Here is a 19,097-nt window from a genome sequence, read left to right on the forward strand (position 1 = left end):
ACCGACTTTCTTTTATAATAATTACTTTAAAGATGACGTACCAGACATTTTAATTTTTTTTTTCTCATTAAAAGTTATACAAATGTAAGAAAAAGATAGTATAATTTCAAGATGTAGTCATCATATATATATATATATATATATATATATATATATATATATACTTTTTAATACCCAATATTGATCATCTTATATCAATGTTGCTTTTTTTTTCGCAGTAATTTACCGACTTTCTTTTATAATAATTACTTTAAAGATGACGTACCAGACATTTTGATTTTTTTTTTCTCATTAAAAGTTATACAAATGTAAGAAAAAGATAGTATAATTTCAAGATGTAGTCATTATTTGCGATGTGGAGAGTAATGAAAAACAGAAAAAAAAAGAAAAAACATAAAGTTATGAAAGTTATAGATAGTTATTACAATAAATGTGTAAGAGAAATAAAAAGAGAAATGAAAAAAAAAAGTGTGTGTATGACATTCATACTTTTACTTTTTATTTTTATCTTATTGAAATTTTATCTAGTAATGAGTCGAGTACATTACACCACATGAAAAAGAGAGAGTTGGGAATAATAATATTCACTCTGTTGTATAAGAATAAATCAATTAAACAGTTCATTTAAAATTCATGAATAAATGATGCATAAATAATATTAATACATATCATTAGGATGTCAATGGATAGATACGGTGGTAGTTCTCCCGTAATTTATCTATCGGATAAATATCATTTTTGTAATCATATTTAATATTTATACAGTATCCATTATATAAATATTTGCATTTTTTTTAATATTTACAGATATTTACGGGTATCGACCGGTAGATATTTATGAAAGAAAAATTTAATATTTAACAATAAATTTTAATCATCAATTCAAATAAAAATAATGTATAGCATTTATAAAGTTAAAATAAAGTGTAAATAACTTATTTAAATAGTGTTAAAGGACCATTTACAAATAAATGAATTTTTTTTAAAATCAATTGATAAAAAATAACACATTCAAAATATCAATGTATTAATATTTTAATTATTTTTTAATTTAAATTAGAGTATAACGGATACATATATCATGGATACGAATACTATAATATCTGTATCCGCCCTGTTAATATATGAATATATCAAATATCCATGCTCATTACTCGTGGATATCCAATTTTAATATTTATTTTCTATTCATTACGTGTTTTATCCACAAATACATGCAGGTTTTTGACATAAAGTTAAAAACTTCTTTTAAATTTAAAGTATCTAAAATTGTAACGATCTTAACATTATTTTATATAAAAATATCTTTGACTTGATACCAATATATAAATATTCAAAATTTAAATAAACTAAAATTAATTAATAAAATTTTCAGAAAGTAAAGTATTATAAATAAAAAAATCTTGGTAAAGAAGTGAACTGATCAAATGTATTTTAAGTCGAATAAAACACCCAACGAAAGTAGAATGACTTGGCTGACAAAGTCTTACAATTTTTATGACAAAAACATTGTTTCTTAGCCTGTATTCGATTTTTTTAATGAAAAAAATTGAAGACATCCTCGTCGGGTCACTATTTACAGTAATGAATTTTAAGAAATATTAGAAAAAGATTTTATAATTAAATGTTGTAATGTGCTTTATAACGTTGCAGGGAATGATACATTGTGTACGAGAGTACATTGGCCTTTTGGGGTCTCCTTAAAAGAAACAATGCTTCTCTTTCTCTCTCTCTGTATTCGAAGAACAAAAACACATTTCTTCTCAATTTCCTCTGAGAGGGAAAGAAAGTGAGGGACTTGTACTGAATTTCTGGCAGCACAGCACATTGGGTCACCAAACAACTATGTCTCTTGGGTATGCCGAGAAGCTTTCCTACATAGAAGATGTGGGCAACGTTGGAATGGTCGAATACTTCGACCCATCTCATGTTTTGCGAGAGAAAGTGTGTTCCTTGTCTCCATTATCCTTCTAGAATATTCTATTCCTTGTAATTGTTCTAACTATTGCTTGCCCTTGTGCCCTTGTTGCATGTGATAACTTCGTTGGGTGATGTTGATCTCTCTTATGCAGCTTGTGTCTGCAGGGTGCTACTTGAAGAGGCCTTTCTTTGCCATGAATTTATGCTTGTGTTTGTTGTTGTTATGTGCTGCTAAAAAGAATGGTTTTAATTTAGTGGTGCTTGTTGATTAGGCTGAAATGGATGGAATTTAGAGTTGTTTATGTGATTACATGCATGATTGAGTGTTTGTAATACTGTATTAGGGTGACAAATAATCTGAACAAAAGTTTAAATTGTCGCTGCGGATGCGATTTTGCTGCGATCCTTGACATTGCATGAAATTGCAGGTAAATGCGACTGCAATTGTGGTTGCGGTGAGTCCAAAAACCTTGGTGGTGCGGCTGAGATCGCCGCTATAGATCATTTTTTAAAACCGTGCTTTAGAATAGGTGAACTGTATGAGGGGTTTGATGTAGTGAATATGCTTTGAAACATTTAAATGTTTATCAGGAGGGTGCTTAGGTATTTTTCGGATTGTGTTTCACGTCAATGTGGGAAAGCTTTATGATAGACATTGGTCGGTTATGCTGAAGATGATTAATAATGATGGTGCTATTGTGTGTAACTGTTAGACATTAGTGTTGTCTTGCATAAAGTTCTATGCTTACTGATTACTTTTCTCAGTATGGTTTTCATCAGAAAGGGAGGTGCCATTTGGGTTGTCTGGCCAAGGGAATTTCAATTTTCAACCACCTACTTAGGGGTTGAATTTCATTGGAAATTTTCCATTGAGGATATTGCTGGCGGTTGTTTAGGCTTTTCATTTTTGTTTGCAGTTTTCCTCTTTTTCTTTTTAAACAACTCTGGCCTGGTAGATACCAGGGTTGTCACCATAGTTTTCACCAGCTGGGACATTACAATATATAGTTTCATTATCAGATGGTTTTAGTACCACAATCATTAGAATTGTTAAGCATGAGCACTTGTTTAGATGGGTGATGTTCCCATTCCTAGTGGATTTTCTGTGGTATTTATCCACATGTGTGCAGTGCTTTGTCCATGCAGATATGTGTATTCGTACATTTGAGTCATTTTATCAATATTGGTTTCTTTTATTATGCTGGATAGTCATTAATCTTATGGCAATTCCTTTATGTTGTTTCTTTTAATCATTTCACTTGATTTATTTTTTCATCAGCTAGGTTAACTTTCGTTCAAACTTTCAATTGTTTTCTTATTTTAAATTAGAATATAGCATACCAATTTATCACCTAGTGAGAAGTTTCCTTCATTTTACTTAAAGACTAAAGAGTATACATTGGGTAAAAAAGGGGAGTCATTACCTACCCTCAACCGAAGTCGATGCTTCATATGCTAACGTAACTTTTCTTTCTTGGCAGATAGATCAACTTGCTATTATGATAAAAAAGGTATTGCTTGCTGCTACTAACTAATGTTGATATTGGAGAGTTTTCTTTCTGTACTTAGGTTTTTATATAATCCTTGCTTTTTAATTCGTTTACTTTTTCTTCCTGCAGAGTAAGCATCTAGTGGTGTTTACAGGTGCAGGAATATCAACTTCATGTGGTATACCTGATTTTCGAGGACCCAAGGGAATATGGACGCTTCAGGTGATCATTTTGAAGCTTGGAAAGATTTATACTATAATCAAAATTAAAATGTTATTCCTTTTGGTGATTCACACAGTGTGAATGTATGTTTGACTATCTCAGCAATTTTTATCAGATTTTGAATGTAAATACTAGTAAGAACAATGTTGTTAATTTTTTGTAGTTGCAATATATTTACTATGAAAATTTTCTCCAATTCTTAAAATTAGGATTGTAAACTCATATTATTAGTAGAGAAGTTGCTTAACCAGTTGGAAGTGTACATATTTTTTTGTAGTGATGTGAAAAGAATAATAAAGTGCATTTGTCTAGAAGTCACCGCTTCTTTTATTCCAATACATAAAAGACCACGGTATATTCTAACAATTTCAGTTTGATTTGAATAGTATTTTCTAGTCAAGAACATTTGTTGCCAAGTTTATATGAATTGAAATAAATGTTCAAGAACGTATCCCATCACGATAGGAACTTCTGTACGACTTGAAATTTTTTTTTGGGAATTGGGATATGAGAAATTCTTACTTATGTGCCCCTTAAGCTTATGCTTGCTTAAATGAACGTTCAAAGCAGCCAATATAAGTATTTATTGTTGTAGCCGCAGTTGCACTTGATTATCCTCTTCACAGTTTACATGAATTTGTCAGCTACCCTAACAATTAGTGTCGTCTTCTATGGTGTCTGTAAGGAATTTGTTCTCCAACAGAAAGAAAGATTGTGTTTGAACTTTGAATTTATATATTTCTACCACAGCAAGAGGCACACCATAATATAATAACTAATATAATTGGGGCAAGCTATTAAAAAACAAGTCAAATTCTATTATTCTTTGCTTGTACTCATTCTTTCTAAAATCAGACTCTTCTTTTCTTTTTGTTTATGAATTTCACATGGAGATCTGCTCATCCGATTCTCCTTGTTGCTGCAGCGAGAAGGTAAAGCCTTGCCTGAAGCATCACTGCCATTTCATCGCGCAGCGCCAAGTTTGACACACATGGCTTTGGTTGAATTAGAAAAGGCTGGCATTTTGAAGTTTGTCATCAGTCAGGTAGGGTCATTGTGTTTTTTCTTTTCCTATGTACATTCTCACTTTCTTTACATATGTAAAACTTTTAGGTAATAGTTTGTTAATTGTTTGTTTTAGCCACCATTTTATTTTCTTATGATAGAATGTTGATGGTCTCCATCTTCGATCTGGAATACCAAGGGAGAAACTAGCTGAGTTGCACGGGAACTCCTTCATGGAGGTGTGCCCTTCTTGTGGAGAAGAGTAAGTTTTGATTGCTCATTAAGTTCTACTTTTGCATAATCTTCCTCTCAGTGAGATTTTATTATTCTTGCATATTCAATCATATTTTGTCCATGATGAGTATTTGTAATACAGATGCAAGTACTAGACAAAAATATTCAAGGTACTTGATTGAGAGATCTTTTGAAGATCTCTCTTCAGATTCATGTATGTTTGTGTGTGTGTGTGTGTGTGTAGATTTGTATCTTGCAATGCAAGTGCATAGAGAGAGAAAAGGAGACAAAATAAAGTTCACTCTTAGGACTCCATGACATACAGGTACAACACAAAACTTTTTTACTACCTCAAGTTGGTGCATATATATTGTATGTACCAAGCTTGAAATATATAAATTGAATATAAATTATGATTAAGGATTTTATCAAAATATCTGTTAGTTGTTTATTGAAACTAACAAACTCAGTACAAATTTTCTTGAATAACATTTTTTCCTGAACAAAATGACAATTTGTGTTTGGTCCTCATGAGACACAAAGTTGGAAACAATGTGAAGGACTGCTTGATTATGATACACCATCATTCGCTGAGTTTCGTAAAATTTTAGTTTTTTATGAAATTGTTTTTCCATACAAGTTCAAAAGGGAGTATGTCATTGCCCTTTATTCAACTTTAGCACTTGACTGGATTTATTTCTTGCTTTTCCAACAAATAATAGCCCCTGCAATGAAAATACTATATCCGGTAGTGGAACATTTATCCATAAGAGATCTGGAGATTTCCTTTATCTGTATATAATAGACCATTTCCTAGAGATTTTTTGAGGTGTTTGAGGATGCAAAGGATGACATTTTTGTGATTAATACGAGGAATCTACATAAAACTGACTAATTACACCAACTGCAAAGACATGTCAGGTTCAGTAATAGTGAGATAAATAAGTTTTGCAAGAAGTCTTTTATATCTCTCTCTGGGTCTGCAAAATATGCACTTTGTTCAGCCATTAATTTTTCTTTTGAATCTATATAACTATCCATGGGTCTATAATCAATCATGGGCGCTTCTTGTAGGAAATCTAAAGAATATTTTCTTTGAGAAATTGCATTACCTTCATTTGATTCAGTCACTTTAATGCCAAAAAGGTATTTGAAACGTCCAAAGCCTTTGGGTTGAAAGTGATTACAAAATTGCTTCCTTAGTTGGCAACATCATTCTCTGTAATGATTATGTTATTAACATACACAATTAAGTAAGAAGAACATGGCTAAATTTTCCAAACAAGACACGTGAAAATTGCTTAAGACCATAGATAGACAAATGCAATCTACAAACTAACATAGATTCCCCCAAGTAGCAAACCTGGAAGGCTATTCCATGTAGATTTCCTCCTCCATATCACCATAAAGAAAAACATTCTTGATATTTAATTGACGGGTATACCAATGGCGAATATCTGCCATGGCAAAGAAGAGTTTGACAATAGTCATCTTTTCATTGAAGATGTATCACCATGATCAAGACCATCTATCTAAGTGTATTTTTTGGCCACTAGTCTAGCTTTAAGATGATCTATTTCACTATTTGGCCAAACTTTAATAGCATAAATCTATTGACATCCAACTGTCTTCTTCCCAAGTGGAAGAACTAATTCTTGTGTTCTGTTATGGTTAAGAGCTTGCATTTTAACAATCATGGCTTGTAACCATCTAGGATGATCAAGTACTTCATTCACATTTTTTTAGGAATCATATAGAAGACACAAATGAAATAATCGACAAATAGAATGAGACAGCTTATTATAGCTTAGAAAATTGTAAATAGGATGCTGATTGCAAGTAAAATGAATACCTTGAGCAATGAGCCAACCTAAATCTTCATTATTAGGAACCATGGTATTGAGTAATGATGGTGAAGGACTTAGTGAAGAAGATTTACCATGTAAAATTGAACTGGCAATTTGTGTCCTATGATGGTAGGTGACAATAGGTGGTGATGGTGGTTAAATGGACATGGAACTTTGAGCATTACTTTGATTTAGGGTGTTGTGAGCTGGTGATACCAAAGTTCAACTAATGGAATAGGTAAGACTTGTTGGAAAATGTCATCATCTTGTATGAAAGAAGGAAATAAAAGAGTCTTTTCAAAAGGGGTGACACTATAGACATATAATACCTTTTTTGTATGATAAACCCTGTTTCTATACCAACTTGAGAAAAATATGTGAGAAAAGGTACTTGAGAGATCTTTTTTAGATCTCTCTTTACAACAAAAGTACAAAGAGAAAGAGAAAAGGAAACAAAAATTGATAATGTAAACTATTCTAATACTAGTATATATCAGCAAACAAACACAACTAAATTTCTTTCATCAATAAAGTTCTATCCGGCAGTTTCAATTTTTTAATCATATTAATTTTTTATTCTATTTTTGTAGCGTCTGCTACATACTTGGCATGGTTTTGTCTATTTCTGTTGTTTAGTCAATCATGTGACAACTTTGGTTCATATCTATTTTAGTCATTACCATATGCGTTGTTTTCTTTAATATTTAGTTTTGCACTCAAAAATTCTATCTATCAAGAATATCCAGCTATTGCACAGATGCTACACGGCCACCCCTTCTGGGTGACCTTTTATATTATGTTTTTTTATAGTTTTGGTTTTTTGTTGTTTATTTTATGTGACAGACTAACAGTAGCACACTGTCATTTTCTAAACATTATGTAGAAAGAACTGTAATCTAATTTTATAATTGGAACCTCTTTAAGGTACTTTCGGGATTTTGAGGTAGAAACTATTGGTTTAAAGGAGACATCAAGGCGTTGTACGGTTGCCAAATGTGGGACAAGACTTAAGGATACTGTCCTTGACTGGGAGGTACTAGACTGTTCATTTTCTTGATGGTAATTTGGTTGATTCCCAACAATAATAATTTTGGCTGCAATTTGTCACATGGGTTTTATTGTTTTCTTTGGTATTGGAATAGAATTTCAAACCAATGGAATTGTCATAAACTGTACTGCAACATAGTTTGATGGAAGGCTTTTCTTTAAATGGATATTTGGCCGCAAAATCAAGACTACATAAGTAATGCACTTTGTTAGAGAAACGAGTAAGTGTTTTTGCATGTTTATTGTGTCCTTGCTTCATCTATAGGCGATGGGAAAAGAGTATTATAACTGCTTGTTACCTTCAAGATATTGAAGAACTGGAGACAAATGCTTTTCTGCTGTTTTTTTGCTGAGACTAGATACAATTATGCCCCCCCCCCCCCCCCCCCCCCACCCCCCCCATTTGATCTTCCCTGAACTCAATGATGAATAAAAACATGCATGTGGGTCAACTGTTGATCATGTTGCGAGGAATATTGATTTGCTAACTGTTGTAATATTTTTGAAAACTTCATATAAATGAAAACTGGTTTCTGTTTAAAATCAACTAACTATGAAATAATCTGTCTTTTCTCCATTTTTCATGTTGCTACCATTGTCCTTTTCCTGGGCTGCTTTTAAATTTGGATTCGTGACATAATGTTTCACTATTTTGGCTTAATTTTAATTCATTGGTGAACATCATAAAAAATAATGAGTGATTGGTAGTTGTCAAAGTTTTGCGAACTTGCTTGTTTGAGGTTCTTTGTCTTCCCCCTACTAACATTATTGTTTTTATTGGTTTGTCATTAATGCCAGTCTTTCACCACCAGGTCTCAATTATATAATAGATGATAAGTGATACCATATTTATAAACTCCAATGAGAAAGACACATAACACAGTCTCTCGCTGAAAAGTAGAATAGTTTTATTCTGGGGTTCTGGTTGAAGTTGTACATTGATTCTTATTGTCCTTAGCCAAGCTCACCATTAAGTGGAACTGACTAGCTGTTGATTCAGTTGTCAATGATTTTGAAAGTTATTGTGTCCAGGGAGATGATTATGGACACATTGATATACTTTTTCGGCTGCATAGCGAATTTTTCCCTTTAAACAAGTTTGTGTACGTGCAGGATGCATTGCCTCCAAAGGAGATGAATCCTGCTGAGAAGCACTGTAAACAGGCAGATATAGTGTTATGTTTGGGTACAAGGTAATAACATGACTTTTGTTTTTTCTTATCACTGCCACAGTTTTATTTTTCTCTTTCATCTATTATTTTCAGTACTTTGCCATCATTATGCCTATTTATCTCTCCTCACTTGTTTGACCACACTTGTAGGAGCTTAATTGCTCACTATTAAATGGATAAAAGTAGAACAAGTCTTTATATTTTAACATAATAAACATTGGCTTTAGTTTTTTGGCAAAAGCTTTGCTGCTCTTGTAAATCCGGAGTGTACCGAGAAACTGAGTTCTTGCATTAGAGTGGTCAGTGAAAAGCACCCTCAGGTTTTGCTTAGTCTTTTCCTAAATGAACAGCCCAGATACCCCTCCTTAACATAGTTATATGTATAATCCCAGTTAGTATGTCTGGTGAAGTTCAATGGGTATCTTACTAATTTGGAGGGCCATTTTGCAGCATAACTGGTACTGAAATGGATTTTTATTGTTAGTTTATCACCACCAAGTGGCCAAATTATGCTGGCCAGATTATGATAGCGATATGTTTAACACGCTCAAAAATAAATCTTGCGGCATATTTCATGTCTTCGAAGGGAATATAAATTAGTCGTGCATGATCAACTTTTCATACCTTTCAAAAATGTATTGCTTTGCTATATTTTTCATGTGGTATATAAATCTCAATGCAGTTTGCAAATAACTCCAGCGTGCAACTTGCCTCTGAAAGCACTTCGTGGTGGGGGTAAAGTTGTTATTGTAAATCTCCAGGTATGTTGCTCCTTTTTTCTTAGTTTGCTTCTTCGTGTTGATTAATTTTGATACCATCTCCTAACTTCTACAGTGAAATTCTTTTTGCTGTTTAATGAGATTAAGAGCTCTTACTTTTCTACCCTTTTCTTTGCAAATATGAAATTATAATAGTTAAAGAAAAAAAATCGATGTTTTGCTTTGAGGGAACAAAGGCTCTACTACTCCACTTATTAAAAAAATCGATGTTTTGCTTTGAGGGAACAAAGACTTAACAGTTACTCATTTCTTGGGGTTAAGTTAATTGCTGTTGAATCTAGTTGCGTGGTTCTGGTTTGCATCATTCTCTAGAATATTTTACGTTATTTTAAATTTGATCCCTATGATTGTTTCATCAGTCGCTGCGATCGTAGTTCTTGGTTGTACCATGTAATAGATCTTTGGCTTGGCTGTTACAATCAGCTTGTGCATGTTGCAAAAGTAATCTAGAGCGCCCTAATTTACTGGCAATTTCATTAATTCAAAATCAACTATGGCCAGTGGTCAAGATATGCTGCCTTAAAATTCTAGGATGTTTATGGTTGTTAGAACTGTGATGGTATCAAACTTTAAATATGTGTCTGCATTCCAAGCTTCAGAGCTTTTTCTATAATACTTATATGATTGTTTGTCCACTATTGTTTTCATTTAAACTATAAATGCTTGGACTCTACAGAAAACTCCAAAGGACAAGAAAGCCAGCTTAGTCATACATGGGTTTGCAGATAAGGTATTTGTTCTGAATCCTTGATTATAGATGTTTTCTTTTCCATTGTTTTGTATTAAAATCTTCACTAATTTTAAGGTTGCAAAAAATGCACTGGTAGACACATGTACATGTAATAAAGTTGCCTTCACTCTGACAGGTTCAGTCGGAGGGTTTATACAGGAGAAATAAATAAAGGAGGCAGTTATAACCTCCTGTTGTTATATAACAGATTATTATATATAGTCTGTGGGAGGCTGTTGTTAAGTTTAGTTTTTGGAGTTTTGGAGGAAAAAGGGGTTTGGGAGAGCTAAGGTCCTCTCGAAAGACTTTTCTACCTAGGAGGCATTGTTGTAATCCTGTCACATTGACATAACAGTTTGGTTCTTAATAAAAGTCATTCAAGAACTTGTCCTGGAGGTTTCTGTAATTACTGATTGACCTATCACACTCAGACTACAATTCAATTCATTTTAGTCTTTTAGAGTTCGATGGAGTTGTATGTTATGGGCTTCATTATAAAATTAAACTAACACAGATATGTAGAGACTAAGCACCAGTTTATCCTACCTTAAACTTCTATCGATATAACTTGTAATCTTTTTAGAATAATGCTACAGAAATTATTATCTAGTGACATTACTAGCATTCCACGAGAATAACATTAACAATACAATCATGGAGCTCTGTTTTCCTTTAAAAAAGAAGAAATTAAGTAATCATTCAGCTCCTTTTGACCATGTTTCTGAATTCCTTTGTGGTTCAATTTCTTAATGTACATGACATGTCAATTAATTCTTATCTATTTTCTTTATTTAAGAAATTTCTTTTGTTTTCATATCCTAAGATTTTCAGGTTGAGGTAGATAATTGGTTTGGTTTTTAAAATTTCCATGAAGAATAAATGTAGATTTGCTTTAATGCATTTTGACATGCATTAATTCTTACTGGAGCAGGTAATTGCGGGTGTCATGGACCAGCTTAATATGCAGATTCCTCCATTTGTCAGGATTGATCTTTTCCAGATTGTTCTAGTGCAAGCTTTGAGCAATGGTAACTGATGTTTGATTGTTACATCTCTGCATGTTATCGAATTCAAATGCATTCAACATATTAATTCACATTCACACTATTGATTCATCAATGCTCAATGGTCCTATCAAAGCTGTGAAAATCATAAATTGTATTCTTGGATCTTTCTAGCAAACTCTTGGATAAGTTTCACTTCATTTTATATTAAGATGGGAGAATATTGAAGTTGTTAATGAAGCTTTCAAGCTTCAATAAGAGATGTTCTATTGTTTTTTATTGTAATTAGCATTCTTCTAAACTAAAACCAACTGCCTCCTGATTTCTCAGCTGTGTTGAAATCACTGGACAAAGCTTCATTTTGACATAATATTATCAATGTGTCATCTTATTTCACATACTTTCTGTCAACTCGTTTGATGCTGTATAAAAATTGGTTTCCTTGTTCATAATCTCACAATTTGTGGCTGAACACATCGCACAACGAAAATACTAATATACTGGAATGACTAGTTATTACATGAGGCATTGATACATATCTCTTACATAGTCTGTTAACTTGCATGGCAGATAAAAGATATGTGAACTGGACTCTCCAGATTGCCAGTGTTCATGGACAAAGAGCCGCATTGCCTTTCATTGAGTCTGTTGAGGTGAATCAACATATTCAATCTCTTTTTACTCTAACTTGGGAATTTCTTTAGAGATGTGATAGAATCATTCATTTTTCCTTCACCCAACAACTTAGGTTTTGGGAAAAATGTTTCTTTTTTTGTTGCAGAGAGAGTGGGGGGTTACTATTTCAGGATTTTTTGCTATGAAAGTGGTTTTGCCTACTACATTAAGGAGGGCCTTGTACTGAGTTTAATACATTACTTGATTTGGAAATTGAAATTTATTCTAAAGTTCTGTTTATCCCTTTTTCTAGTCTCCTTTATATTTCTCTGTCTCTCGATCCTTCCAGTTTCCTTTTAAGGGAGAGTAAGAATGAAGCTTTCTAGTTCATTCTTCCTGAACTCGTGACTAGCATAGCTTCCTTCCCTTCACCAATCTCATGTTTTGTGAAAAAAAAAAACTGAAGAGCTAGAAATTGATGAGTTATCTGTCCTTGTGCTGCAGATCTCCTTCTTGGACAGGGAAGATTACAAAGCAGCCATTCTAGATAAGCAACCATTTCGGCTTAAAAGGTTTTTACCGACCATACAATGTGCTTCCTTGTGCCATTAATCAAAATTTTCCTCAATTTTGTTGGTCCTTACGAGCTAGATCTGATAAAAGCTGATTTGAAAGAATTGTGAAAATCTAGAATTCTGGAAAAGAAATCTTCATTTCTTTGTGTTGCTTAATTTTAAGTTCTCTCAATAGAGCTTGCCTTACATTTCGTTGACTGATATCTCAGGAGAACAGCATATAACAAAGCATTTGAAATGGTTCTGAAACTCAACTTCAGTGATGGTTGCGGTTGCTCATCCCTTGAAATTGATGTCCCGGTTGATTTTAAGGTGAGATGTGTTGCTTAACTTTTACCTATCTTCTCTTATGATGTCTCACTTTCCACTCTATAACTATGGAGGTTGAATCAAAATTTTCCTTTTCTCATTGTTTCTTTGATGTCCAAAGCTATTTTCTTTCATCCAAGAATGATTTTATGAATAAAACTTGTCTGGGCCAGATCTTTGACTGAGAAAATTCATGGTGGCAGGTTTCAACTGACTGCTTTGACTTTGATAAGGACTACATATTCCAAAAGCTGAGAGACAAGGCAGTTCTTGAATCAAGATGTGGTCAGAATGGTGTTATTGAGAGAAAGACCATTTTGACACCTAGAAGTGATGTCACTACCTATGCCATTGTCACCAATGTTGTTCAGTACAGCAAAACATGTAAAGCAGCCCTTGATTCTCTAAGTAATGGTGATCTTAAAAAAAGAAAAGGTAGTGTGACAGGTACAGGGTCATCTAGGAAGCGTTCAAAAGGGTCTTCCAAGTGTAAATCCAGATCAGGTAATATTAGGGATCATATGTAGGTTTTGTAGGAAAAGCATTAGAAACTCACCAGAGACTGAGTGAATTTTGTTAGATGTTACACTCAGTTTCCCCTAAATGGTGTTCCTGATACTAAAATGCTTTTGATACCATATCACTAATATAGCAGGTGTTCTTGGTGTGGCTATTGGAATGTTTCTTTCATGAAAATTCCAGACAACTTGATGTGAATGATAGTTGTACAAGGAAATTTAGTTTCAGAAATGCTCAACTTATGTAAAAATGTTCTTTTTGTCCTTTATCCAATAGGGTGTTCTTTTTTACCTTTAATCTTTCTAAACTTGCCAAATTGATCTTATTTGGAGTTTGAAATGCAAGTGGAAATTGCTGCTTGTTCATGCTGAAACTTGTCAATATTTTTTGTTAGGCAAATGTTAACCATTGTCCTGATGGTTGACACTAGTTAAAAAATTATATGTATTTTTTTTATTGAGATGTGTAAAATTATTTAGAACAAATTATTTTTAAATTTTTAACCATTGTCTTATGGTACTGGTTAATTTGACCCATTTTATTAACTGGTTAAGTACTCAAACTCTACTATGTTCTTAATGGTGAATAATCATGCTTATGTTCTTCCTATTAAATCCTCATTATGTGGAACTTGTTCATCCTTTTTTGGGTACTCTCTTGTCTAAAACTATATTTGTCTAAAAACTAAACAAATAATAATAAAATGATGATGATAATGAAGTAATTAACAAAAGTGTAGGATGCTTTAAATGTCAAGGGTTAGTCAATGGAGAAAAATTATCTGATTAAAATAAGAGAAATCAAGAAAAGAGATTAAGCAAGAACAAAGAATTTAAAAAGATGAACATCTTTCTAATAAGTATTAAATATGTTTTCGATCCTTGCATTTATACATTCGGCAGTAATTCCTATTGGAAGCATCAATTTTCAATTAATTAAGGATAAATGTTAGTTAATTAAGAAGTTATATTTCTATTAGTGGTGAAGGATGATCAAGTGAGATAACTCTTACAAAAAAAATTGAAATTAACTTTTAAATAACTACCTCATTCTTCCTTTTGTTACTATTAAACCTGATTACTATAAATATTATACTGTATTTCTTTTCAGAAGAAGAAAAGAAAAAGTCAATAAAGATGAAGAATAAAATATAGAATATTTAAATATAGAATAAAGTGTTTGAGTCCCATTTGATTTATCAATATAATCAATATTTAAAAGCAGATTAGAGGTCCAACTATTCAAAATTCTAGTTTAAAGTTTAATGTTTCAAACATATGTTTGAACTAGTATCAATAAACAATGCATAATAATTATTTAGCAAACTGTAAGCCAATAAATATAGAAATAAAACATCATTTTGTAAAAGCTACTAATATTCAAAACACAAAAGTCTATAACAAACAAGTCATAACACGTATATGGTTTGCGATATATATATATATATATATATATATATATATATATATATATATATATATATATATATATATATATATAATATAATATAATATAATATGTATAGCTTATTTAATCATAAATATCTTTTATATTGATATTCCTTTATCCTATTATAACTATTTAAATATTTAGAATTATCTGTTGACGTGTAAAACATGGTTAACACAATTAATGTAGTCATAAGTTTAAGCAATAATTAAGAATGAGTTGCTCACATCGTAAAATATAATTATTATAATTATGTAAAATTAGCCTACAATCAAGAATAAGTTGATATAATTTAACTTTTTTTATCAACAAAAAATAAATAAATAATTATTATAAAGTATTTGTAAGATGCTCTAATCCTTTTAAAAAATGTGCATAATATTTTTCTCTATTAGAAGTACAAAAGACGTAATATCATGAACTATTACAAAACAACTTCCTACAAGATGGACTAAATATATACCTCATCATAATCCTATCATTCATCATATTACAAACCTTTCCTTTAAGTATATTTTATAACTATTGAAATTCTTAAAGATAGATTGATTACAACAAGACTTGTAACTCAACTACTTCTACCAAATTATGCATTAAACATATTTACCAAAGATTAATATATGACATAAGACAAAGATACGCTTGTTGATAGAGTAGTTCTAGAGCCGTCAATTTAGCTTAGTCCACAGGATTTGGTCCTAATTCACATGGGTTGGGGCCAAATAATCCTATAGGACCAAAAAAGTCCCAATTAAAAAAGTTCACATGGCCAAAAAGTTTATAATAGTCTTGTGGGTCAAGGTTAGTCCATGAGTTTCCTTTTTAATCATAAAAAATATATTATTTTTTAAAAATATACTATTAAACTTTCGGCTTAGGGGCTTGCCTCGATAATCAACCTTGGACCATTCATCTCGTCAATTGACCCAACCCGACAAATATCGATCGGTCTCAGTCGTCAGACCGACCCGACCTGTCTCTATCGTGGGCACAACTCTTCACAACAATGGGCTTGGTCTGACCCATTTCGAACATGGGCCTATGCCGACTGTTTCGACTATCGACCCAGACTGGCCCTACTCGGTCGTCGGCCTGGGTTGATCCACTCGACAATCGGCCCATGTCGTCCTGTCTTGGCTATCATCTCAGGTCGACCCATCTTAGTTGTGGGCCTAGGCTGGCCTGTCTCGTCTTTTGGCTCAGGCTAGCCTGTCTCTTCCGTCACCCCGACCAAGCCTTTTTCGGCTTTTTGTCCAAACTGTTCCTGCTCGTCTCGATCATTACGATGGCCCATTTCGACTTTCGGGTTAACCCTCTCGGTCTTTGGTCCAACCTGACCCGATCATCCAATCTCAACCTTCGTTTGGGTCAATCTAAGATGAAATGACTCCATCTTTGACTCAAACTCAAAATATTGTTTTTAAGAATTAGTTAAAGGATTTTAGTGGACCAAACTCACATTGACTCTGGTCTTAACCCACTTGAGAAGGGGTTTTGGGAGTTGAGACTTTCTTTTGGACCCTTCATTTGAAGACATCCTCAAAGGGAGCTTGACAAAGAGTGGGCTAGAGATGGCTCATGGGCCATTGGTCAAATTAACGTCTCTAAGTAGTTCACACACAAAGTTAAGAGTTCTTTTATACTTTAAAGTAAAAACCTCTATTTACATCTATCTCTTATGTTATCATTAAAATTAATGAAGTTTGAATATCTTCTTTACTCAATAGTTGAAGTGTTCAGTACACATTACATTACACAAGTCAACTACCATTTAGGTAATTTTATCTTTTATTGATTGCATTCAATGTAATACAACACTTCACCATACTGCATATAAATCCATATCAATACTTGTATACATACACGTACATATACATGTACGATATTCATATAATTTAAACACAAATAAATCATTTGAACAATTAAGATTTGAATTAAACTGCACGCAAGTATCGCTTGAATGATTTTTTTTTCCATTTGAGTGATATTTCTTAAAGAAAATAAAGAAAACTTCTCATATATATATATATATATATATATATATATATATATATATATATATATATATATATATATATATATATATATATATATATATATATATATATATATGTGTGTGTGTGTGTGTGTGAGTGATATTTCTTAAAGAAAATAAAGAAAACTTCTCATATATATATATATATATATATATATATATATATATATATCTCTGTGTGTGTGTGTGTGTGGTGTGTGTGTGTGTGGTGTGTGTGGTGTGTGGTGTGTGGTGTGTGTGTGTGTGTGTGGTGTGTGTGTGTGTGTGTGTGGTGTGTGTGTGTGTGTGTGTGTGTGTGTGTGTGTGTGTGTGTGTGTGTGTGTGTGTGTGTGTGTGTGTGTGTGTGTGTGTGTGTGTGTGTGTGTGTGTGTGTGTGTGTGTGTGTGTGTGTGTGTGTGTGTGTGTGTGTGTGTGTGTGTGTGTGTGTGTGTGTGTGTGTGTGTGTGTGTGTGTGTGTGTGTGTGTGTGTGTGTGTGTGTGTGTGTGTGTGTGTGTGTGTGTGGTGTGTGTGTGTGTGTGTGTGTGTGTGTGTGTGTGTGTGTGTGTGTGTGTGTGTGTGTGTGTGTGTGTGTGTGTGTGTGTGTGTGTGTGTGTGTGTGTGGTGTGTGTGTGTGTGGTGTGTGTGTGTGTGTGTGTGGTGTGTGGTGTGTGTGTGTGTGTGGTGTGTGGTGTGGTGTGTGTGTGTGTGTGTGTGGTGTGTGTGTGTGTGTGTGTGTGTGTGGTGTGTGTGTGTGTGTGTGTGTGTGTGTGTGTGTTGACTCATTCTTTATGTTTTAATGGTCAATGACTTCAACCAAAGAAAGATGCCAGAGAAATGTGTGTGTGTTGACTCATTTTTTATGTTTTAATGGTCAATGACTTCAACCAAAGAAAGATGCCAGAGAAAAATATGTATGTGTATGTATGTGTGTATGTATGTATGTATATATGTAGGTAGGTAAGTAGATATATATGTATGTATATGTGTGTTGATATGCATGAGAAAACAAATTAAGGTGATAGAGAAAAACAAAGAACTCATTAAAATATTAAAGGTAAATATGCTTTTGGTTCCTTAACCTTCATGAAAAATTAGAATTAGTTCATCTTGGAAACATTAGTTCAATTTATTTAGAAATGTTTGGATTTAGTCCTTTTAATCAAATTTTATTAAATTTATTTGACGTTTAAAAAGATACAAAAGTTGACTTATTCTTTCTCTTTTAGTGGTCAATGACTTCAACCAACAAAAAATACTAGAGAACAATATAAAAAATGATTAAAAAATTTTATGAAAAAAGATATAAAAGACACTTTACATGATATGAATTTTAGATTAATGATAAATTTAAAGAAACAATTAATAAAATTATTTTTATTAGTTATAAATGTCGCTTTTAATCTAAATTTAAGTTTCGCCTTGTAAGCAACTTCTCATTTAAATTAAAATTAATTATAAATCTCTTGCGTTTACTATTATCATTTTAAGTTTACTAGGATTATTTTAAGAAAAACATTAAAGCAACACGATACATATCAAGTAATTTTAACAAAATCTTGTAAAATAAGATTTTAGAGTTTAAGTTCTCTACTAATTTTTTTATATTGTCTCTTTGTTGTATCTTAAAAAAAAATATATTTTTTAATATACTTTAAAACATTAAAATCAAGGTACATTAATATATTTTGAAGGTACAACACAGATATAATATAAAAACTCGAACAAAGAATTTGAATTTGAGTTTTTGTCATACAATTTTTTTTTACAATTTGTATGGTTTTTTTCCTTCTCTTTTTCATGTGATTTATTTTTAGGTTTAATTAAATTTCTTCTCTCTTATAAATTTAAAATTTTCAAGTCTTTATTAAAATTTTATGGTCTAAGTACTAAGCTTTTTTATACTTTTCAAATGAATTTTCATTTATAATTTTTTTTGAAGTGGGTGACATTATTCTTATATTATCCCTAGTAGATGAAAGGTTTATGTTATTGAACACTTCAATTGAGAGTGTTAAACATTCTCATGTGAAAAAAAATATACAATAAATAAAAATATTAAAAAATAGTATTAAAATGTGAGACATAAAAAGTAATTAATTGGCATACATCATTTAAACATAATTGCATAAAAGTTGTGATGAGATAAAAAAACATCTTGGGAATGT

The 19,097-nt window shown here is 32.2% G+C and overlaps 1 protein-coding gene across 1 annotated transcript; it reads left to right on the forward strand.

The window, feature by feature from the left end:
- Window positions 1-1,664: 1,664 nt before the first annotated feature.
- On the forward strand, window positions 1,665-13,758 carry LOC114187061 (NAD-dependent protein deacetylase SRT1). The gene is made up of 14 exons (XM_028075183.1): window positions 1,665-1,944; window positions 3,402-3,431; window positions 3,540-3,632; window positions 4,558-4,677; window positions 4,799-4,899; window positions 7,643-7,751; window positions 8,879-8,958; window positions 9,620-9,698; window positions 10,393-10,446; window positions 11,378-11,474; window positions 12,021-12,103; window positions 12,570-12,637; window positions 12,850-12,952; window positions 13,153-13,758. Exons 1-14 carry the CDS (start codon window positions 1,846-1,848, stop codon window positions 13,474-13,476), a joined length of 1,440 nt encoding a protein of 479 aa, XP_027930984.1. The 5' UTR covers window positions 1,665-1,845; the 3' UTR covers window positions 13,477-13,758.
- Window positions 13,759-19,097: the final 5,339 nt, after the last annotated feature.

The sequence above is a fragment of the Vigna unguiculata genome, chromosome 6 (genome assembly GCF_004118075.2).
Source record: "Vigna unguiculata cultivar IT97K-499-35 chromosome 6, ASM411807v1, whole genome shotgun sequence".
Lineage (NCBI taxonomy): Eukaryota > Viridiplantae > Streptophyta > Magnoliopsida > Fabales > Fabaceae > Vigna > Vigna unguiculata.